At 50.1% G+C, this 20,619-nt stretch overlaps 4 protein-coding genes and 1 long non-coding RNA gene across 5 annotated transcripts; 2 read left to right on the forward strand and 3 right to left on the reverse strand.

Annotated features, from left to right (window-relative positions):
* Nucleotides 1-280: 280 nt before the first annotated feature.
* thumpd2 (THUMP domain containing 2) lies at nucleotides 281-4,388 on the reverse strand. The gene is made up of 10 exons (XM_060073237.1): nucleotides 4,065-4,388; nucleotides 3,452-3,590; nucleotides 2,696-3,258; nucleotides 2,460-2,537; nucleotides 2,274-2,326; nucleotides 2,035-2,122; nucleotides 1,744-1,815; nucleotides 1,536-1,650; nucleotides 1,289-1,409; nucleotides 281-1,038 (listed from the first exon to the last, which is right to left on the reverse strand). The coding sequence occupies exons 1-10, from the start codon at nucleotides 4,377-4,379 to the stop codon at nucleotides 753-755; spliced, it is 1,830 nt and encodes a 609-aa protein (XP_059929220.1). The 5' UTR covers nucleotides 4,380-4,388; the 3' UTR covers nucleotides 281-752.
* Nucleotides 4,389-4,709: 321 nt separating this feature from the next.
* On the reverse strand, nucleotides 4,710-11,683 carry tspan14 (tetraspanin 14). Its single transcript, XM_060073241.1, has 9 exons — nucleotides 11,535-11,683; nucleotides 10,121-10,207; nucleotides 9,245-9,295; nucleotides 8,741-8,887; nucleotides 8,455-8,625; nucleotides 7,844-7,969; nucleotides 7,583-7,627; nucleotides 7,375-7,491; nucleotides 4,710-6,063 (listed from the first exon to the last, which is right to left on the reverse strand). Exons 2-9 carry the CDS (start codon nucleotides 10,199-10,201, stop codon nucleotides 5,995-5,997), a joined length of 807 nt encoding a protein of 268 aa, XP_059929224.1. The 5' UTR covers nucleotides 10,202-10,207; nucleotides 11,535-11,683; the 3' UTR covers nucleotides 4,710-5,994.
* LOC132473215 (uncharacterized) lies at nucleotides 8,140-8,372 on the reverse strand. Its single transcript, XR_009529277.1, has 2 exons — nucleotides 8,307-8,372; nucleotides 8,140-8,253 (listed from the first exon to the last, which is right to left on the reverse strand). It is a non-coding gene; the product is annotated as an uncharacterized LOC132473215 (long non-coding RNA).
* A 2,044-nt stretch (nucleotides 11,684-13,727) lies between the features above and the next one.
* LOC132473377 (potassium voltage-gated channel subfamily G member 3-like) lies at nucleotides 13,728-18,044 on the forward strand. The gene is made up of 2 exons (XM_060073476.1): nucleotides 13,728-14,802; nucleotides 16,280-18,044. Exons 1-2 carry the CDS (start codon nucleotides 14,177-14,179, stop codon nucleotides 16,917-16,919), a joined length of 1,266 nt encoding a protein of 421 aa, XP_059929459.1. The 5' UTR covers nucleotides 13,728-14,176; the 3' UTR covers nucleotides 16,920-18,044.
* An 833-nt stretch (nucleotides 18,045-18,877) lies between these two features.
* On the forward strand, nucleotides 18,878-20,114 carry LOC132473205 (cytochrome c oxidase subunit 7A-related protein, mitochondrial-like). The gene is made up of 3 exons (XM_060073220.1): nucleotides 18,878-19,055; nucleotides 19,387-19,521; nucleotides 19,665-20,114. Exons 1-3 carry the CDS (start codon nucleotides 18,987-18,989, stop codon nucleotides 19,800-19,802), a joined length of 342 nt encoding a protein of 113 aa, XP_059929203.1. The 5' UTR covers nucleotides 18,878-18,986; the 3' UTR covers nucleotides 19,803-20,114.
* Nucleotides 20,115-20,619: the final 505 nt, after the last annotated feature.

Consider the following 20,619-nt stretch of genomic DNA (forward strand, 5'->3'; position numbering starts at 1 on the left):
TTCGTTTGTATTGATTATGTAATTTGCTTTGACAATGTCTGTCATGCCAATTTCACTCCGGTGAATGAATCACTGGAGCGACTGCAGTTCTGATCTTAGACATCACAAAGCAAGACCAGGGGATATTCTGTCTAGAGGATGCTATTCTACTATGCTACTACGTGGTCCAGACCATCAGAGGTTACTTCATCAGATGACAACTGAAGAAAGGACTGAAGGAAAGGAAGAGGAATTCTTCTCCATAATATTTAATCGTATTTGCAGTAATAACTTACGCAAATTCACAATTTTATTGATAATTTTATTAAAACCATTATAAAAATACATTTGATAAAAAATACTTGATAACATTGTTGGTTGTCTGTGGAGCGCTTGTGGGTCAGGCTCCACCTTAACGTAGGAGTGGATCAGTCCGTCTATAGCGCCCCCCTCTTAACGTAGGAGTGGACCAGTCCATCTATAGGGGACCCCTCTTAACGTAGGAGTGGACCAGTCCGTTTATAGGGGCTCCCCTTTAACGTAGGAGTGGACCAGTCCGTCTATAGCGCCCCCCCCTCTTAACGTAGGAGTGGACCAGTCCGTCAATAGCGGGCCCCCCCCCTCTTAACGTAGGAGTGGACCAGTCCATCTATAGCGCCCCCCTCTTAACGTAGGAGTGGACTAGTCTGTCTATAGCGCCCCCCTCTTAACGTAGGAGTGGACCAGTCCGTCTATTGTGCCCCCCCTCTTAACGTAGGAGTGGACCAGTCCGTCTATAGCACCCCCCTCTTAACGTAGGAGTGGACCAGTCCGTCTATGGCGCCCAGGCTCAGTCTGTGGGTCGCCTGGAGCCGGAGGCTGGAGAGAGGCCCAGCCTGGAGCCCGGGGTCCTGGGGGTCCTGGGGGTCCTGAGTCCCGGGGGCCTGGGTCTCGGGGGCCTGGGTCCCGGGGGCCTGGGGGAGCTGAGTCCCGGGGCGCGGCCCAGCCTGGAGCTTCTTCAGCTGACAGGACATCGGAGGGCTGAGGAGGAGAACCAGAGAACCACCAGGACGCAGAACCCTGGAACCACACACACACGCACAAGGGCATACTGGTTAAGGAGTTGGAATGATAGCCGGAGGGTGGCCAGTTCAAATCCCGAAAAAGGGATAAATAAAAGATAACTTAGCTTAACATTCCCTTAAAACACACACACACACACACACACACACACACACACACACACACACACACACACACACACACACACACACACACACACACACACACACACACACACACACACACACACACACACACACACACACACCTCTCCATCTCTGAGACGATGCAGAGCAGACTGTCGGCCATGTTGGTCTTTGTGTTGAACTTTCTGCCGAACGGTAAGTCGCACACCACCGCGTCCACACTGCTGCTACACACAGGGAGGCCTGGAAAACACAAACACGTACACACAAACACAAACATATTACAGATGCACACAGGGAAGCCTGAAACACACAACAGACAACGACAAAAGGTGTGTGAGGAAGAGGGTGATGGAGGTGGGTGGGTACCAGAGCAGGAGGCCTTCATCAGGTGAATCCTCTCCCTCAGGTCAGCAAACGCTACATTCTCATTGGCCCTCTGCAACTGTCCGTCATCAATGTCCACACCCAGGAAATGGACATCCTGTAAGAGGGTCCATTGGTGGGCTTTAGAACGGGGTTGACCAGGACCATGTATAACTTCATCAACAGGCATTCTGGGTAATGTAGTCCTGACCTTGTGATCCTGTGCAGCCTCCAGTAATATGGTTCCTACGCCGCACATCGGGTCCAGCACACACCAGCCTGGCTGATACACACAATACACAACATGTTACACACAATGCACAACATGATGTTATACACAACAGCTTGGCTGATACACACAATACACAACATGTATCACACAATTCACAGCATGTAACACACACCAGCCTGGCTGATTCACACTTTATACACACCAGCCTGGCTGATACACACAATACACAACATGTAACACACGATATGTTACACACAACACCTAACCCACTTGTATGCCGGCCAGCGAGCCGAGGGTCCAGGCCACGGTGGACCGGAGCCCTGTGGTCCTCATGTAGCTCCTGCTGGCTAGGGGCAGTCTGACACACACACACACACACACACACACACACACACACACACACACACACAAAATGTTAAGATACCAGCGGTCAAACACACACACAAACACACACTCTGGTGTGACCTTTGACCCTGCTGAGGTCAGGGGTCAGAGGGGACATTCCTGACCTGGTGAGGGGAATCCCGAGGATGCTGTGGTCCCCACTCAGGTACATGCTCACCTGCAGGGGGGGGGGGGGGGGGTGGGCGGGGGGTTACCATGGGGACAGGAGTCACGTGACCCGGGGGTCATGTGACGCGGGGTGGTCATGTGACCCCGGGGGCCGGGGTCGAAAGGTGGGTAGGGTTGTTTACCTCCAGCTGGGGGCTCCTCAGCTCCACCCTCCAGCCCAGCAGTCTGCTCAGCCCTGAGCCAATCACACGGCTCGCCTCCTGCAGCGCAGAACACAACAGACTCACGCAGTCACCACGGCGACAAGACAGTAATGTTTATCATAGCCTTCTGTCTGTCTGTCTGTCCGTCTCTCGCCGGGAGCATCGCTGGACCCGACCGGCAGACAGACAGACAGACTGGTGTTTGAGCTGCGTACCTGGGAGTTGAGACAGCGACTCAGGGGTCCTGAGAGCTTACAGTTGACCCTGAAGGAGAGCGCCTCTGAATGGAAGGGGGAAGAGAGATGCTCCTTCTGTCTCATTATCTTTCTGTCTTCCTCTCCTCCTCCTCCAACCTCTCTTCCGCCACCTTTCTTTCTCTTCTCTCCACGCTTATGTTCTGCATTCACTCCATCACTGCTTTCCTCCTCCTCCTCCCCCTCCGCTTGTCTCTCACTCCTTCTTCCATCTGCACTCCCCTCCTCTCCCTGCTGTGTTCTCCTCCCTCTCTCCTCCTCCCTGCCACCTGTCTTCCTCTGGGGTCCGGCTCCCCGCAGGACGTCTGAGTCACAACGCTCTATCTCCCCCTGCAGGCCGTCTGAGCCAAGGCGCTCTATCTCCCCCAGCAGGCCGTCTGAGCCACGGCGCTCTGTCGCCCCTTGCAGGCCGTCTGAGCCACTGCGCTCTGTCTCCCCCTGCAGGCGGCTCCAGGTCAGCGCAGCATCGCCCCACTGACGCCCATCACCCAGCAGCCTGGACTGGAGGAGGGAAGCCGCCTTAACTAGGACAGACAAACAGACAGACAGACAGACAGACAGACAGACAGACAGACAGACAGACAGACAGACAGGCAGACGATGGACAGACGGACATTAGGAGAGGTCAACAGACAGACAGAGACAGACACAGAGAATAACACAAGACACTAATAATCAGAGGGGAGCGATGAATGAAAGCAGAGCTGTGTGCGCTACCTGGGCAGGTGTGGGCCGGCAGGGCGACCGGGCCGTCTCGTGACACCAACAGGAACAGCCTCTCTGCAGACTTCAGCCGCCGCAGCGCGTCCATCCCCGCGGAGGTCCGGAACAGGACTTTACCGGAGACGTGACACACCTGAATACAGCCCGGGGTTCGGGGTTAGGGTCCACACTGACCTCCAAACCCCGACCCTCGTCGGGTCAGAACACCCTAATGGTGACATACCCTCATACTCTATCCCCACGCTGTCCTTTCGCAGATAAAACCAATGCCCTGTGCCCAGGTCGTTAGGAGGTACAGAAAACAAGTACAACATGTATGAGCATTCAACTGTTCAATCATTGTTTATAATAGTAATATCGGTCCCCAGCCTTCTAATATATATACTGGCCATGTACATTACATGTTTAGCCCAAATAATACCAGGGTTTCCTACAGTACAAGTACGCGGTAGAATGGCATCAGCAACGTCAACTTAGTTATGATGGATATAGCATGAGTATAGTATATTACACAGAGCCAGGGACAGTACTGCCGTTCTAGCAGGTGTATGGGGGAGCGACCAACAGACTGATGGTTCCAACACCCCGCGGACCGAGGAGAGCTCACCTCTTCAGCCCCCAGTCGGGTCCTCAGCTCCCGGACCAGAACCTCCTCCAGCCCGCCGCCCGCCGTGCAGAAGAACCTCCGCTCCTCCGTCAGACCTCTGCTCGGTCCTAATGGTTCAGAACCCATAAGGTCTCTGCACGATCCTAATGGTTCAGAACCCTTCAGATCTCTGCTCAGTCCTAATGGTTCTAATGGTTCAGATCCCGCCATGCCGCGCCGGACCTTCGACTGTTTACACCGGAAGCGGAAGTAGAGCTTCAACAGCGGGTAAAAGTTAGCTAAAGGTTCGATATTCGCTGGATATTCGGTTTTCATTAACCCCGCAATCGGATTAATCAACAATTGCAACTTAAACATTTCCGATGTGATCATGTACCAATGGACAGATGTTTACACATATGCAATAATGTAATAAGTACGGCTCATTCTTCAAAACTCCGGAAAATAACTTTATAAGTACTAAATCTACATTTAGTCCCGAGTATCTAAGCGGTACATGGATAAAAAATTATTGAGAGGCTCTAAACTGGTGCATAATTAATAAACGATCAACATTAGAGCTCCTCAAGGGGGCTCGAACCCTCACCCACCATCACATGGTTCAGGGACGAGTCCAAACGAATGAACACTATGAGTGAGATTCAGTCAAGGATGTATTTTAGGCTTTATTGTATATCAGTGTGTAAAAAAAACCACCATTCAACAAAGCAGACAATTCAAGCATACAATTTAAAAAATGTTTTCAAAAAACATATTTACAAAAAAAATCCCTTTTAATAATGGGACAATGTTGCCTTCATGAAATCAACTAAACATCGAGTATTTATTGGCAGTGGTGAATATTAGTTAGAATTTGAAAGTGTGAATGTTCTGATCTGTTCAGAGTGTGTAAACAGAATTGCGGATGTGAGGGGGTTAAGGCGTCCATCTCGTCCACCAGGATGTGAGAGGCTGAATTTGTGCAAAGCTTCACATGAGAAGTGTTTATTTGGAAGTTCTCTCAACAGGATCAGAGCAACGAAGGCTTTGATCTCAGGCTACAATCAACTTCTCAAGGACGCACTGGGACAGAGAAGATGAAATATAATTTAAAAAAAACATGAACACAATAATATGCGCCTGGCGTAAAGATAAGCAGCTGGTTTCCTAGCAACCAGCATCCCAGTGTCAAAACTTTCAATCTTTATTTACAAAACGATAGAGCGCAATTAAATTCTAACAACAACCATGTAGCCAAATATTGATTAGACATTAATGTAAAAAAAAATGATGTCTGTCGGAAGTAGAGCAAATTAACTTTTCTTAGGAATGGTTTGGACCTGAAGCAGTTCTGTATGTTAAGGGATGCCTGAATGCTGATTCGACAGTTGGTTGCCATGGCTTCGGTTGTATGACAGGCCCTGATCGGTTGGACAGCGCTACAAGGTACTCAAGCTGTTTGTGATTGGCTCCACTCTGAGCAGATCACAGACAGCTGCTTGTAAAACGTGGTTCCACCAGAGATGGCGCTGGGGTCCCATTTGTGGCTCTTTGAATCCCAGCAGCTTAATGTAACGAGGATGGGTTTCTGTTCTCCTGATCAGTGGGTCAGCTGCGCTGCTCCACCACGCGGCCCGAGGCCAGCTTCTCTAGAGGATCATCTCCAGGGGAACCTAGTCTGGGACAGGGGACCACCCTACAGAGGAACCTGGTCTGAGAGGGGGACAGGGCACTACCCTAGGGAGGGAGGTCTGTTCTAAGGCCTGAAGCCATGGAGGAGAACATCAGAAGGCATGGGGAGGTTCTCCAGAGGAACCAGAAGGCATGGGGAGGTTCTCCAGAGGAACCAGAAGGCATGGGGAGCCATGGAGGGGAACCTCAGAAGGCATGTGGAGGTTCTCCAGAGGAACCAGAAGGCCCGTCTGGCTCTGCTCCCCCCCTAGCCGCCGCATCAGTGGAAGTTGAACTTGACCTTCTCAATGTCGGCGATCAGCGTCCGCGCCAGGTAGATCCCCACCATCTGGAGACACAACCCGCAGTTAACCACTAACTAACCCCCACTACTGCATCAGCTACTGGTTACCACTAACTAACCCTCACTACTGCATCAGCTACTGGTTACCACTAACTAACCCCCACTACTGCATCAGCTACTGGTTACCACTAACTAACCCCCACTACTGCATCAGCTACTGGTTACCACTAACTAACCCCCACTACTGCATCAGCTACTGGTTACCACTAACTAACCCTCACTACTGCATCAGCTACTGGTTACCACTAACTAACCCCCACTACTGCATCAGCTACTGGTTACCACTAACTAACCCTCACTACTGCATCAAATACTGGTTACCACTAACTAACCCCCACTACTGCATCAGCTACTGGTTACCACTAACTAACCCCCACTACTGCATCAGCTACTGGTTACCACTAACTAACCCTCACTACTGCATCAGCTACTGGTTACCACTAACTAACCCCCACTACTGCATCAGCTACTGGTTACCACTAACTAACCCTCACTACTGCATCAGCTACTGGTTACCACTAACTAACCCCCACTACTGCATCAGCTACTGGTTACCACTAACTAACCCCCACTACTGCATCAGCTACTGGTTACCACTAACTAACCCCCACTACTGCATCAGCTACTGGTTACCACTAACTAACCCCCACTACTGCATCAGCTACTGGTTACCACTAACTAACCCCCACTACTGCATCAGCTACTGGTTACCACTAACTAACCCCCACTACTGCATCAGCTACTGGTTACCACTAACTAACCCCCACTACTGCATCAGCTACTGGTTACCACTAACTAACCCTCACTACTGCATCAGCTACTGGTTACCACTAACTAACCCTCACTACTGCATCAGCTACTGGTTACCACTAACTAACCCCCACTACTGCATCAGCTACTGGTTACCACTAACTAACCCCCACTACTGCATCAGCTACTGGTTACCACTAACTAACCCCCACTACTGCATCAGCTACTGGTTACCACGAACTAACCCCCATTACTGCATCAGCTACTGGTTACCATTAACTAACCCCCACTACTGCATCAGCTACTGGTTACCATTAACTAACCCCCAGTACTGAATCAGCTACTGGTTACCACGAACTAACCCCCACTACTGCATCAGCTACCGGTTACCACTAACTAAGCCCCACTACTGCATCATCTTACGAGTACCAGTAACTAACTATTATTAACTTTACAACTGGGTTAGAATTAGCTACTACTGTTAATACAGTGGTTAGTTTAGGTTAACTAGTTTCTCAGCTGGTTAACCAGTGGTTAAACTCTTACCTGTAGTAGGGAGATGACGATGAAGACGATGGCCACTGTGTACATGTTGCCTGGCAACCAGTCCTCCAAAGCTGGGATGCAGCCCTTGGTGTAGATATCCATCCAGTCGTCCTGAGACTGACACACACACACACACACACGGATTAAAAGCATTAACAGCAGAGCTCTTATGTCCATATTTCATAGATAGGACTAAAGAGAGCCTCACCTTTAATCTGACGTCGTAGCCACACTGCGTGTTGATCACCGTGTCCTGCAGGGGGCGACAAACGGTTAACCAGGAACTAACTCATATAGAAAGGAGGGACAGACATCACGCAGACACAGACCTCACACAGACAGACAGACATCACACAGACAGACAGTAAAAGACACAGACACAGAAACAAAGACACAGATAAAGACACAGACAGAGAGACAGACAACACAAAGATAAGAGAGACAGAGACAGACAGACAGTGTGTCTCACCGCGGGGTCCTTCCTGCAGCAGGAGAAGGGGACCCCACACTTCTCCCGGCTGCGGTGCGTCCCGTTGCAGCTGAAGTAGACGTTGCGGTCCCAGTCGTTGGGCTCCTGGGCCCCGCAGCAGTGGTTCTGGAGGACCGCAGGGCCGTTACTACGGCTACATACTCACAGGGCCGTTACTACGGCTACATACTCACAGGGCCGTTACTACGGCTACATACTCACAGGGCCGTTACTACGGCTAAATACTCACAGGGCCGTTACTACGGCTACATACTCATGGGCCGTTACTACGGCTACATACTCACAGGGCCGTTACTACGGCTACATTACTCACAGGGCCGTTACTACGGCTACATACTCACAGGGCCGTTACTACGGCTACATACTCACAGGGCCGTTAGTACTACATACTCACAGGGCCGTTACTACGGCTACATACTCACAGGGCCGTCACTACGGCTACATACTGACAGCCCCACCCCCTGTCAGCCCCGCCCCCTGTCAGCCCCGCCCCCTGTCAGCCCCACCCCCAGGCAGCCCCGCCCCCAGGCAGCCCCGCCCCCAGGCAGCCCCGCCCCCAGGCAGCCCCGCCCCCCCTCAACCCGCCCTACCAGCCTCTGCAGGGAGTCGATGAGGTTCTGCAGATCGATGTCGTCGCGATACGCCTTGATGTTGTTCAGGAAGAAGTCGTTGATCCAGTCGCGGACCTGGCCCTGGAACACCACCACCAGCACGGCCGCCGTCAGCTCCAGGAAGAAGATGAACCCGATCAGCCCTGAGAACTGAGAGCAAGCCGCCAGGACACCGTCAGTACAGCACACCGTCACCACGCTCAAAACCCCACACTGTCACCACACAACACAACACCGTCACCACCGTCAGAGGGAGCGGACGTACAAACTTGAGCAGGCAGATGTTCTCCCGGAGCGCGCCCACGCAGCCGGCGAAGCCCAGGATGAAGGTGATGGCCCCCACCACCAGCACCATCCACACCGGGTCCAGCCCGTGCATCCGGGTCACCTGGGTGAGGTCCAACAGCACGCCCTGGGGGGGGGGGGGGGGGGGGGGCGGGGCGTTAGGGAAGGGGTACCGCTGAGACAGAGGAGGTTCTACACATACACTCCATACACTCCTTTTATACAGTTTAAGTCTGAGCCCTGAGCGTTGCATCAGTGTCGCCATGGAGACGGGGAATATTATAATGAACCACACCGCCTTCACTACTGGACCACACGGATGGCCGTCATCTAGAGACAGAGAGGTACCAAACAGTTCCTCCGTAGTCACCTCATCCTCATGACCACACAGACCTCCAGTTTCAGGAGGAAGAGGAGGAGGTCATGTGAGGAGGAGGAGGTCATGTGAGGAGGAGATGTGGTGTGAGGAGCAGCCGATCTTTACCTTCTCGCTCCAGGCCCAGAATCCGATGGCGATGAAGGCGGCGCCGGCCAGCTGAAACACAAACAGGACGTGTGCAGGGTCAGGCATGGGCGGGGTCAGGGTGTGGGCGTGGTCATGACATGGGCATGTAGTCCCCTCAGCTGAGGGTACACCACACCCATTCCTTCTCTCACTTCTATTTAAATGTCTACATGAATTATACATTTCTTCTATTTCGGGCCTTTTATTCTTACTGTTATTTGGGCCCAGCCACTGTGACGCCTAACGCTCAACTAGCTCCACACGGTCTGACAGGGAGTTGCCATTGCGTCAAAGGAAGTGAGCGACAAACAGACTCTTATCATTTCCTGTAAGCACAACCGAGTGAGGAAGTGAGCTGCAGCAGATGGCTGGCTCTGTGTTCAGCCCGGGAGGTCAGAAGTCAGAGGAGGTTGAGGAGGGAATCCCACCTGGCAGCTGACCTTCAGAGGACCTGGGTGGGGCCTGAGGCCGGGGAAATCTGAGTCCCTGAACTCAGAAAGTTCTTTCATAATAACGCAGAACGCTTTAAAAAATAACGCAGAACGCTTTCACAATAACATCCACAGCATTTCACAACATCTCTGAATATTGGCTTAAGAACGGGCTTTAGGAATCTGTTCCCGGACTCAGGGGCTGCCCGGAGATACACACTCCCACACTAGTACGCATACTGCTGGTCCTCAGCGGTAATATATAGTACTAGAACTACTAATAGTACTGGCACTCAGCGGTTGGATGTAGTATTTGAGGTGGTATGTAGTACTAGAACTACTAATAGTACTGGCACTCAGCGGTTGGATGTAGTATTTGAGGTGGTATGTAGTACGTGAGGAGGTATGTAGTAATAGTACTCACCCAGAAGATGATGTTGTAGCTGAACATGAGGTACTTGAAGCAGCAGCTGACCTCTGCACTCTCATAGCGGTAGTAATGCATCGTGGCCTGTGGACACATGAACATCACTGGAGCCGTGAACATATGAACGTCACTGGAGCAGTGAACATATGAACGTCACTGGAGCAGTGAACATATGAACGTCACTGGAGCAGTGAACATATGAACGTCACTGGAGCAGTGAACACATGAACATCACTAGAGCCGTGAACATATGAACGTCACTGGAGCAGTGAACATATGAACATCACTGGAGCAGTGAACATATGAACGTCACTGGAGCCGTGAACATATGAACGTCACTGGAGCAGTGAACACATGAACGTCACTGGAGCCGTGAACATATGAACGTCACTGGAGCAGTGAACATATGAACGTCACTGGAGCAGTGAACTCATGAACACCTTCATATCACTGGAGCAGTGAACACATGAACATCACTCGTGTGAAACCGTGAACACATGAACACAGCATCTCACTGGAGCAGTGAACACATGAACACATATCACTGGACCAATGTTACCGCTATACAACATGGACAGTGGCACATGATCCCATCACCACAGCACCACTCGGGCAAGAACCACCCACCCCCCTGGCAATGACACCACTTCCATGGCAACACCATCATCGGATACCACAATAAACATCAACATCACGACTGCAGACGGAGAATGGATCAGGACGGCAGCGGGACGCGACTCCTCACTCATCACAACGGAGGGTTGTGATGAGTGAGGAGTCCCAGAGGCCGAACGCCCACCGTGGAGGCAGCGGAAGGACCTGGAACTCTGTCACATCTCATGGGAGGGGGACACCTCGAGGTTATAGGGACGGTGTAATAAGTATCAATGCAGAATAAACAGACGCGCAATTAAACGCACACTGAACATAGTCCGCCCACTCACTACACTATCAACCCCCCCCAGATGAGGAGCAGAGAAATAAGGAGCTGGTCTCTGAGGAGTTGAGATGAGGAGCTCAGAGATAAAGGGCAGAGAGATGAGGAGCTCAGAGGAGCAGAGAGATGAGGAGATGTTTTTTGAGGAGCTGGTCTTTGACGGCTGTCTCCTGCTCCAAACACCGAGCCACAATAAGATGTAAACATCTAAAGATCAGCACTCAGCTAGACCTCCCGTCTGTCACCAGAACAGTTTAGGGACCAAACGAACGAGCCGTAGAAACACCGACCGGAATACAACGAGAGGTGAACCAAGTGGAGAAACTGGTCGGAAAGTAAAGTTTGAAGTGACGCCACTACTTTAGCTTCGATGCTAACAACCCAATAGGTTTAAAGCTACACCGCTAACAGCTAAACAGCTAACAGCTAACCCGCCAAGGGCTGTAAGGTTCAAGTGAGAAGTGAAACACAAACCTCCGTATCGCCCTTCCGTCTCAGGCCAGAAGAATCGAGAGTTAATCCTTTTCTGTCAACTTTAAACTTGTTACTCTCTTCCCCTCCTCCTCCTCCTCCTCTTATCTCCCCCTCTTCCTCCTCTTCTTCTCCCAATCAAGTAGTTGTGTAGTAAACAGCGCCGCTACAGTACCGTCACCGAGGGGCTGGAGGGGGAACTGCAGCCCCAGGTTTAAAGGGGACATATTATGAAAACAACACTTTTCCTGGGATTTGGGGTGTTGTTTTGGGTTTCTGGTGCTCCAACACGCATACAAACTTTGAAAACAGTCCGTACAGGATTTTTTGAGCGAGATATGCATTTCTGAAAGTGCCCCGCCTACAGTTACAAACAAGCAAGTCAGTTTCGGCGCCCCCTCCCATTTGAAGGTGGCACACTTGAATATTACCTCCCACTTCCCCACTCCCCTCCAATCCAAACATAGCTACGATTTTGTGGACCAGCGGACAAGCAGTACCGGCAGGGGGAACTCGGCTGCAGCCCGGCAGCTGAACTCCGGGAGTACAATCCCTTTCTCTGCCGGACTGTCGCCGAGCTACCCCCGCCGGAGCTACCGGATTGCCGCCGAAGCTTTGGCCGAAGTCCGTAGGAGGAGACATGCAGGAGAAAGGGACCGACTCCCGGAGCTGAGTTGCGGGACTGCCGCCGAGCTACCCCCGCCGGACTGCCGCCGAGGCTTCAGCGGCAGTCCGGCAGCTCCAGCGGTGTACTCCGGGAGCTGAACTGCCACCGAAGCTTTCCAGCTGCTCCGGCGAGTGTACTCCGGGAGCTGAACAGCTGCTAAACCTGGCAGGTCCGGCGCGGGGAGCTCGGCGGCAGTCCGGCAGCTCAGCTCCCGGAGTAGAATCCCTTTCTCCTCCATGTCGCGGTTCATGGACTTCAGAGAGTCAAGGCCAAAGTTCCTTTCCCCCAATTCTTCTCAACCATGGCCGATATATCCCCCACTACGAGTCTTTACTTGTTGTGGAAGTACCAGAGACGTCAGACGCCGGCTTTATGATTCATAATATCATTCGAGGCGCACCTAGCTTTTGGCCGTGATATTAGATATAATATTATATAAATACCCATATATAATATTATTATTATTATATTATATTATATTATATAAATATAGAGCTCCAGGAGTCCGCAAACGGCAACAATCCCTTCTACTTCATGCTGTGGTTCAGTCTGACAACTCATTGGTCAATGGGCAGCAGCTCATTTGCATTAAAGCTACAGACACCAGAAACAGCGCATTCTGAAGTGACTGAAACAGAGGGGATTAGCGGTAGGCGAGATTGTTTTTCCTAGAAGCTATATCCAGCAAACAGCTTCAACACATGTTTTCTGGAACTCAAATACTATTTTTACTTGTTGGGAAAACACCATAATATGCCTCCTTTAATATCCCTTATAATAGATCCAGCTCTATATAATATATCCAGCCCTTTTTAAACACTAGATAACCCTTTAGGAAACACCCAGTCAGTAGAAAACCCCTCATACAGGCGTCTACTCCAGCCGACGGGGTTAGGGAGTATCCTCTGTCTGAATTTGAAGGCTACAGAACTGATTTATGAAACACTTGTTGATGCAGACAGGCTCCTCTTGTGGATATAATAATTCAGAGGAGTGGTTTTAACAGGACTGATGTTAAGCTAACCAGGGGATAATGACACTTTGGTTGTGAGTTCATGAAGACCGGCTGTTTAAAAAGTCTTTGCCTTTGTAATCAGATCAGAAGTTGTACAAGTCAAGAACAATAATTCCATATATAATAGTATCATGGTTTCTTCACAGTTTGAAAGAATTTCATTGAATTTCTTGTCGAATTGTATCATGCAATTAAAACTATCTTGTAAAAACAAAGAACCAGAGAATGAGAGTGTTTGATTATTTATATATAAATATATATATACAGTATATATATATACTGTATATATACACAGTAGGCCTATATATACTGTAAATGTACATCCTGCATTATATACCGTAGCCTATATATACTGTGTATAGATTTACTGTATGTATACAGTATAGTATATATATCCTGTGTATATCTATACAAGGGGGTTCGTTTTTCTCTGGGATGGACAGTAGAGGGATGGCAGAGCGCCACACCGCTTCAGTTCACTGGAATGAAACGTAAACAAGCTGGAACACCTAGAGAACAATCCGAGGAACTAGGGAATGATGATTAACTCTCATCAGGCTGAGCTGAGACCAGAGCTACACATCATGTATCACGCCTCCCTCTAGATAGTCTATCTAGATAGTGAGTAAGTGTAGTGAGTGTATTCAGTCTAGTCTCGTCTAGTTACTCAGATCTGGTCTTCAGTGATCACAGGTGATCTGTTTTACGCGGGAAGCTAAAGAGGACACACCTGACGTTTTCTCCTTCCCGGATGACGTAGCGCTGACGTCACGCTCCGGTCTCCTACACTCAGCGCGCTACGGCCGCTCCGCCAGTCTTCACTACGTGCGGACGCAGAGGCTGTTGCGGGGAAGTTCAGACCGACTCCAAGTTCTAACCGTACAGAGGAGTGACACGCGCCACGAGCACGGGGACAGAGAAGTGACGAGCCCCACAAGCACGGGGACATCATCACGCACCAGGATGAAGTTCGGGAAGACAGTGTGCGTCCTGAACGTCGGCGGCGCGCGGTACGTCTTCTCCGGGGACGTGATCCGGGACTTCCCGCTGAGCCGCGTGAGCCGCCTGCACAGGTGCGCGTCGGAGTGCGAGGTGCTCGAGGTGTGCGACGACTACGACCGCGAGACTAACGAGTTCTTCTTCGACCGGCACGCGGAGGCATTCGGCTTCATCCTGCTGTACGTGCGCCGCGGCGCGCTGCGTTTTGCGCCGCAGATGTGCGAGCTGTCCTTCTACCACGAGATGCGCTACTGGGGGCTCGAGACCCCCGACCTGGAGCCCTGCTGCCAGCGGCGGCTGGACGACCGCCTGACGGACACCTTCACCGCCCTCCCGGAGGAGGGGGACCTCCGGGGGCCACAGGGGCTCCCAGGAGGGCCCTCGTGCTCTCCAGCCACCGAGCCCGCCTCCCGACTCGCTCGGTGGCTGGAGAGTACGAGGAGGACCTTCGAGGACCCCACCTCGTCTCTCGCGGCCCAGGTCCTCGCCTCGGTTTCCATGCTGTTCGTCTTGGTCTCCATGGTGATGCTCTGCGCGAGCACGCTCCCGGACTGGCGCACAGAGGAGGGCAAGGTGGTGGGGGAGAACAGGTCCGACTCGCGAGACTCACGGTCCAGTTACCGTACTTTACGGTGTTGTTTGGATTCAGGTCCAACATAATCACTCACTGAGAAGAACTGGAATGGAGCCAGATCATTTTACCTATCTTAATTATAACCTAACCCTCAATAGTGCCCGCTTCACGTGTGAATCGGTCGGTTTTTTATATGAGTTTATAGGATTTATCTTTTGGTTGAAGGTTACTTTATTTAGGTACACTTATTTCGCCCCCTACAAAACAATCAAGCTCAACACACTATGTAAAGTATTACAAAATGGAAAGCAATAGGCCTACATTACAATATGGAAAGTTTTTCATTACATTATAATAGCATCACATTTTTTAAAGTATTACATTATGTAAAGCTTTACAATATATAAAGTATTACATTAAGCAGGGCGCCGGAACCTGAGGCCGCGAGGCCAATGTCCGCCCCACTTTTCGTTGAAAAAAAAAACAACGACATTGGTAGCTACGAATTCAATTATTTTTTAGCCTGTATCGATGAAATATTTCGTTTCTTAGCAATTTTTTGGCCTAATATTGTTACTTCCCTGCTGGAGGTGGGGTAGTAATCAAACAGATTCGATGAAGCAGCAGAAATGGCGAGTCCGGCGCAATCTGATGAAAAGTTGGCATTTTCTGTAGTATTCGGCAGATGTTCCACAGCCTTTGCAACTAAGCAAATGCAAATTCAGTTGGAAGTATATCAGGGCCTTGAATGGGCAGTTCAACCATTTAACACATTAAGGCCGAGTGAAAACTGCTCAGAAAAATCCAAATTCACACGTGGAAAAGGATAAACTTTCCGAACTTAAAAGAGCTGCTGCATGTGGGCGAGCTGTCATCATGCATTAACAAAAAATTTGCAATTATAAGCATTACATTATGTAAGGCATTACATTACAATATGTAAAGCATTACATTGTGTAAAGCATTACATAACATTGTGTAAAGCATTCAATTACAATATGTAAAGCCTTACATTACATTATGTATAGCATTCAATTATAATATGTAAATCATTACATTATGGAGAGCATTACATTATGGAAATGATTACATTTCATTATCTAAAGCATTACATTACAATATGTAAAGCATTACATAACGTAAACCATTACAATACATTATGTAAATGCTTAAATTACAATATTTAATGAATTACATTATGTAAAGCCTTAAATTACAATATTTAATGCAATTCATTATGTCAAGTATATATGTAACACATTGCAATATAAAGCATAACAATACATTATGTAAAGCATTATATTACATTATGTAAAGCATTACAATATGTAAATCATACAAAACAATTTGTAAACCATTGCAATACAATATGTAAAGCTTTACATCACACTGCATTGACTGTCTGTGTACGGAGCCTCACTGTGATTGGCTGTGTGTGGAGTCTCACTTTGATTGGCTGTGTATTGAGCTTAACTGTGATTGGCTGTCTGCAGGGTGATGGAGGCGGTGTGCATCGGTTGGTTCACCGCCGAGGTCATCATCCGCTTCGCCGTCTCCCGGGACAAGTGTGAGTTTGCCCGGCGGCCGCTGAACCTGATTGACCTGCTGTCCGTCACGCCCTACTACGTGTCGGTCGCCGTGACGTCGCTGACGGGGGCGGACTCCCAGCTGCAGCGGGCCGGCGTGACGTTGCGAGTGCTGCGCATCATGAGGGTGTTCTGGCTCATCAAGTTGGCCCGCCACTTCCTGGGGCTGCAGACGCTGGGGCTCACGCTGCGGCGATGCTACCGCGAGATGGTGATGCTGCTGGTCTTCGTCTGCGTCGCCATGGCGATCTTCAGCGCCCTGGCCCAGCTGCTGGAGCACGGGCTGGACCGGGGAAACCCGGCCTTCGCCAGCATCCCCGCCGCCTCCTGGTGGGTGATCATCTCCATGACGACGGTGGGCTATGGCGACATGTACCCGGTCTCGGTGGCGGGCCGCGTGCTTGGGGGCTTGTGCGTGGTGAGCGGCATCGTGCTGCTGGCCCTGCCCATCACCTTCATCTACCACAGCTTCGTCCAGTGCTACCAGGAGCTCAAGGTCCGCCACGCCCGCTGTGGGCGGAGCCTGGCCAATGAGGGCGGAGCCTGACCGGGAGGGGCGGGGCCTCAGGACCTGAGGGGGGCGGACCCTCAGGAGCGGGGGGGAGACATGGGCTCTTGGGGGAGACATGTGCTCCAGGGGGGAGACATGTGCGCTCCAGAGGGGAGACATTGACACGAGGGGGGAGACATGGGCTACTTACAACCACATCGGCATTGCCGTGTTCACGCTGACAAAATGGCGGCTTTGTGAGCAAACGAGTCGCTGCACGGGGCTTCATCACCGCGGGGGGCACTGGCCTCGCTGGACGGGGACTCAACTGGTGCGTCGTTTCAGGAGGAGAAGACGCAGCTTCAGCGGGAGTGATGTCACGGGTCATACCCAGGGGACAGCCCCAGGCCCCAACCCAGGGGCCCAGGGGCCCCAACTCAGGGGGCCAGGGGTGGAGGGAGGCTGGGGACTGACTAATCTGAAGAACCTGGAGAACCTGCTTCTTAAGACTATAAACCAGGAGAGACGAGATGTTCTGGTAGAACCAGACGAGACGTTCTGGTAGAACCAGGAGAGACAAGATGTTCTGGTAGAACCAGACGAGACGTTCTGGTAGAACCAGGAGAGACAAGATGTTCTGGTAGAACCAGACGAGACGTTCTGGTAGAACATCGATCAGGGTTTTCAGTCCGAGCAGCAGACCCATGGTGCTCCCCCCCCCCCCCTCATCAGAGGCGTCGGTATATTAACACAACATTAAACCTGCTGAAGAAAGACCAACCTGTCATCTCTGATCTCATCCTTTGAAACAACAGTTTTAAAACAGGAGGCTATGAGGTGGATATTCTCTATGATGTTTTATATGTGATGTATTGTTTGGACATTTTGCTATTGTTGTTTCTGATGGTTTGTATAGTATCGTTTGTATCGTACTGTATTGTTTGAAATCTTCTACCGATGGCCTGCAGTATAGTTGTATTTGTCCTTGCTAAATTACGCAATTAACTAAATCATCTCAACTCAATTATAGACTAGACTAGATTACCCACATATGTTCTATTTTATACACGTTTTCTTCAGGTTTATATGATTATATTGCAGAATCCACAGTTTTTAGAACCTCGTGCATAAATAAAGCAATACTTTACTCATTATGGTCTTAATGTCATCGCTCTTGTCAGAACTGAAAAAAAAAAAAGTAGAGGCCTTGAATGTTCATAAAGCAAATATTAATTCTTTAAGACTCTCTGTGGGCTGTTTGCATGTAAAGCAATGTTTATTTTAAAACCTATGACCAGATTTATAATTGGAATAATGTAGGCTATCGGCAATACGCAAAGTTTATATTATGTGGATATGTTTTTGAATTTAAAAGTAGGCTAAATTACATGCTTTAAGTTTGTTCTTGGTTTTTGCATAGATCGTTGAAAAACATTGGTATTGGTATTGGTATTAATAAACATGTTTGACTCGGTTACGGGTAAAGAACTGTTCTGCTGTATTATTTTGAACATGGCGAGACGCGGACAGCTATGAGGAGGCCATTTTATGGTTGGTGATGTCGTCCCGGTCCGCCAGCAAGGGTTGCGCTTGCAAGACCACAGTATGAACATCATAGGCAAACATGAAACAGGGGTCTGCCCAAAATGTAATGGAAGAGAAACAGTGGAGCATGTTTTACTACAATGTGAAGCGTACAATTTGGAGAGAAGGGAGCTGTTGAAAAATGTTAAAGCTTTGGGTCAAACAAGCTTGACCTTAGAGGGTTTACTCTCCTTTTCCTCACTGAGACCACCAGCATGGAAACATGTATTGAGTTATCTAAAAGCAACAGGTTTATTTGACAGATTATAATTTAATCTGTTGTTTTCTATCTATATGATTTTGTTTATTTACTTTTGTTCTTTTGCATAGTTTATAACGTATAACCTCCATCGAAGCTCTAAAACAAACAGTAGGTGGCGGTAATGCACCATATTGGTTTGCCAAACGCCAAATAAACTCAGAAGAAGAAGAAGAAGGGTTGCAAGGACGGACCCCCTCCTCTCTGCGGACGAGCAGTGGTTGTTATTTCTCCATAGATTACACCTTCTAACTCAACCTCTAACATTAAAACATTAAATCATGTACTACCGCCTCAACGGAGTGACGCAGCGGCTGACCGGAGCCCCCACCTCCGCCTACGTCCCGCAGGTAAACCGCCGACCCGGTGACCTTCGATCAGATTCAATGGGTCTGATAACAGATCGTCCAGCACCAATCCACTCGGTTGAGGTGATCACACTAAGTTATCTTAGATTAACGGAACACCTCCACCATGGTGACCTTCTGGAGCTTACAGGCTAGTTAGCGTCCTACGGAGGACCACCTGAATAAGCCCCATCGATCAGATAGGGCTTATTAAGATGGAGCAAACAATAATCACATCGATCAGCCCCCTCCCAGATTTCCGATGAACCGTAGGCCATGAGGAGCTCGTCGGTCATTGTGATCACCGTGTGATGATTGTTTGCTCTGCCGTCAGGGCCTGAAGCCCGGGCTGCCCGCCGAACCGTCGCCGTTGATCTTCGCGTCGCCGACTAAGCTCGTCTCCGAGGCGGCTAGTCAAGCCGAGTACCTGGGCGCCAACAGGGTCCCCGCCCTGCAGAAAATGTTCCAGGTACCTGACCACTGACCCTCGGGTACAGCAGGACGAATCCCGCTCCCATGAAAAGCGTGTTAACTAATCGTTTGAGGGCATAACCCTTAAAGGTGGGAGGTCAACAGGGTTGTTAAAGTGTGTCTGTCTGTGTCGGTGTGCAGAAGGCTGATGGCATCCCAGTCCACCTGAAGAGAGGGGTGATGGACAAGATGCTGTACCGGACCACCATGGGTCTGACCATCGGGGGGGCTCTCTACTGCGTCATGGCGCTCTACATCGCCGCGCAGCCCAGGAAGTGACCTGTCCACTCACAGCGAGGGCGGCCCCCTCACCTCCTCACGCACTGACCATCGTCACGGAAACGCTTGCTATTTATTCACTCGCTTCTTGTCGTCCTCCGTCTCCGCTGCTGATTCTAACCTTCAGGGGGGGGGGCTGGTCCGGGGTCAGGCCGGGGGGAGGCGGGGGTCTGAACCCCCTCAGCGGTCCTGTGTCCGCTGGCTACGCTGATCCAGAAGATTAATTTGCCAACAGAGTTCTATGTTCGTACGTCCTTTACAACAATCATTGTCATTCCTCTGAGAACAATAAAGTTTATTTTGTGAAATTAATTATTTTGTCTTCCTTCAAATGCAAATCAGAGGTTGAGGCCGACACTGCGTCACCATGACAACGGAGGAGCGAGGGGAGGGATCCCTCCTTGGTGAGATGGAGTGTTGCTAGGGGAAAGCAGACCTCAGACCAGAGAGACTGAGACTCATCAGACCAGAGGAGACTCCATCAGACCAGAGGGACTGAGACTCCATCAGACCAGAGGGACTGAGACTCATCAGACCAGAGGGACTGAGACTCCATCAGACCAGAGGGACTGAGACTCATCAGACCAGAGGGACTGAGACTCATCAGACCAGAGGGACTGAGACTCATCAGACCAGAGGATGGAGACTCCATCAGTACTCCTGACTGATGGAGTCTCATATAGAACGTAACGCAAACCATCTGTTCGGCTTTTATAAAACAAATGAATGGAGCGACAATCATAAGAACCAAATAACTCACAACATACTGACCAGTATACATCAGTACTGACCTGTATCAATCAATACTGATGACCTG

Source organism: Gadus macrocephalus, chromosome 15 (genome assembly GCF_031168955.1).
Source record: "Gadus macrocephalus chromosome 15, ASM3116895v1".
Taxonomy (NCBI): domain Eukaryota; kingdom Metazoa; phylum Chordata; class Actinopteri; order Gadiformes; family Gadidae; genus Gadus; species Gadus macrocephalus.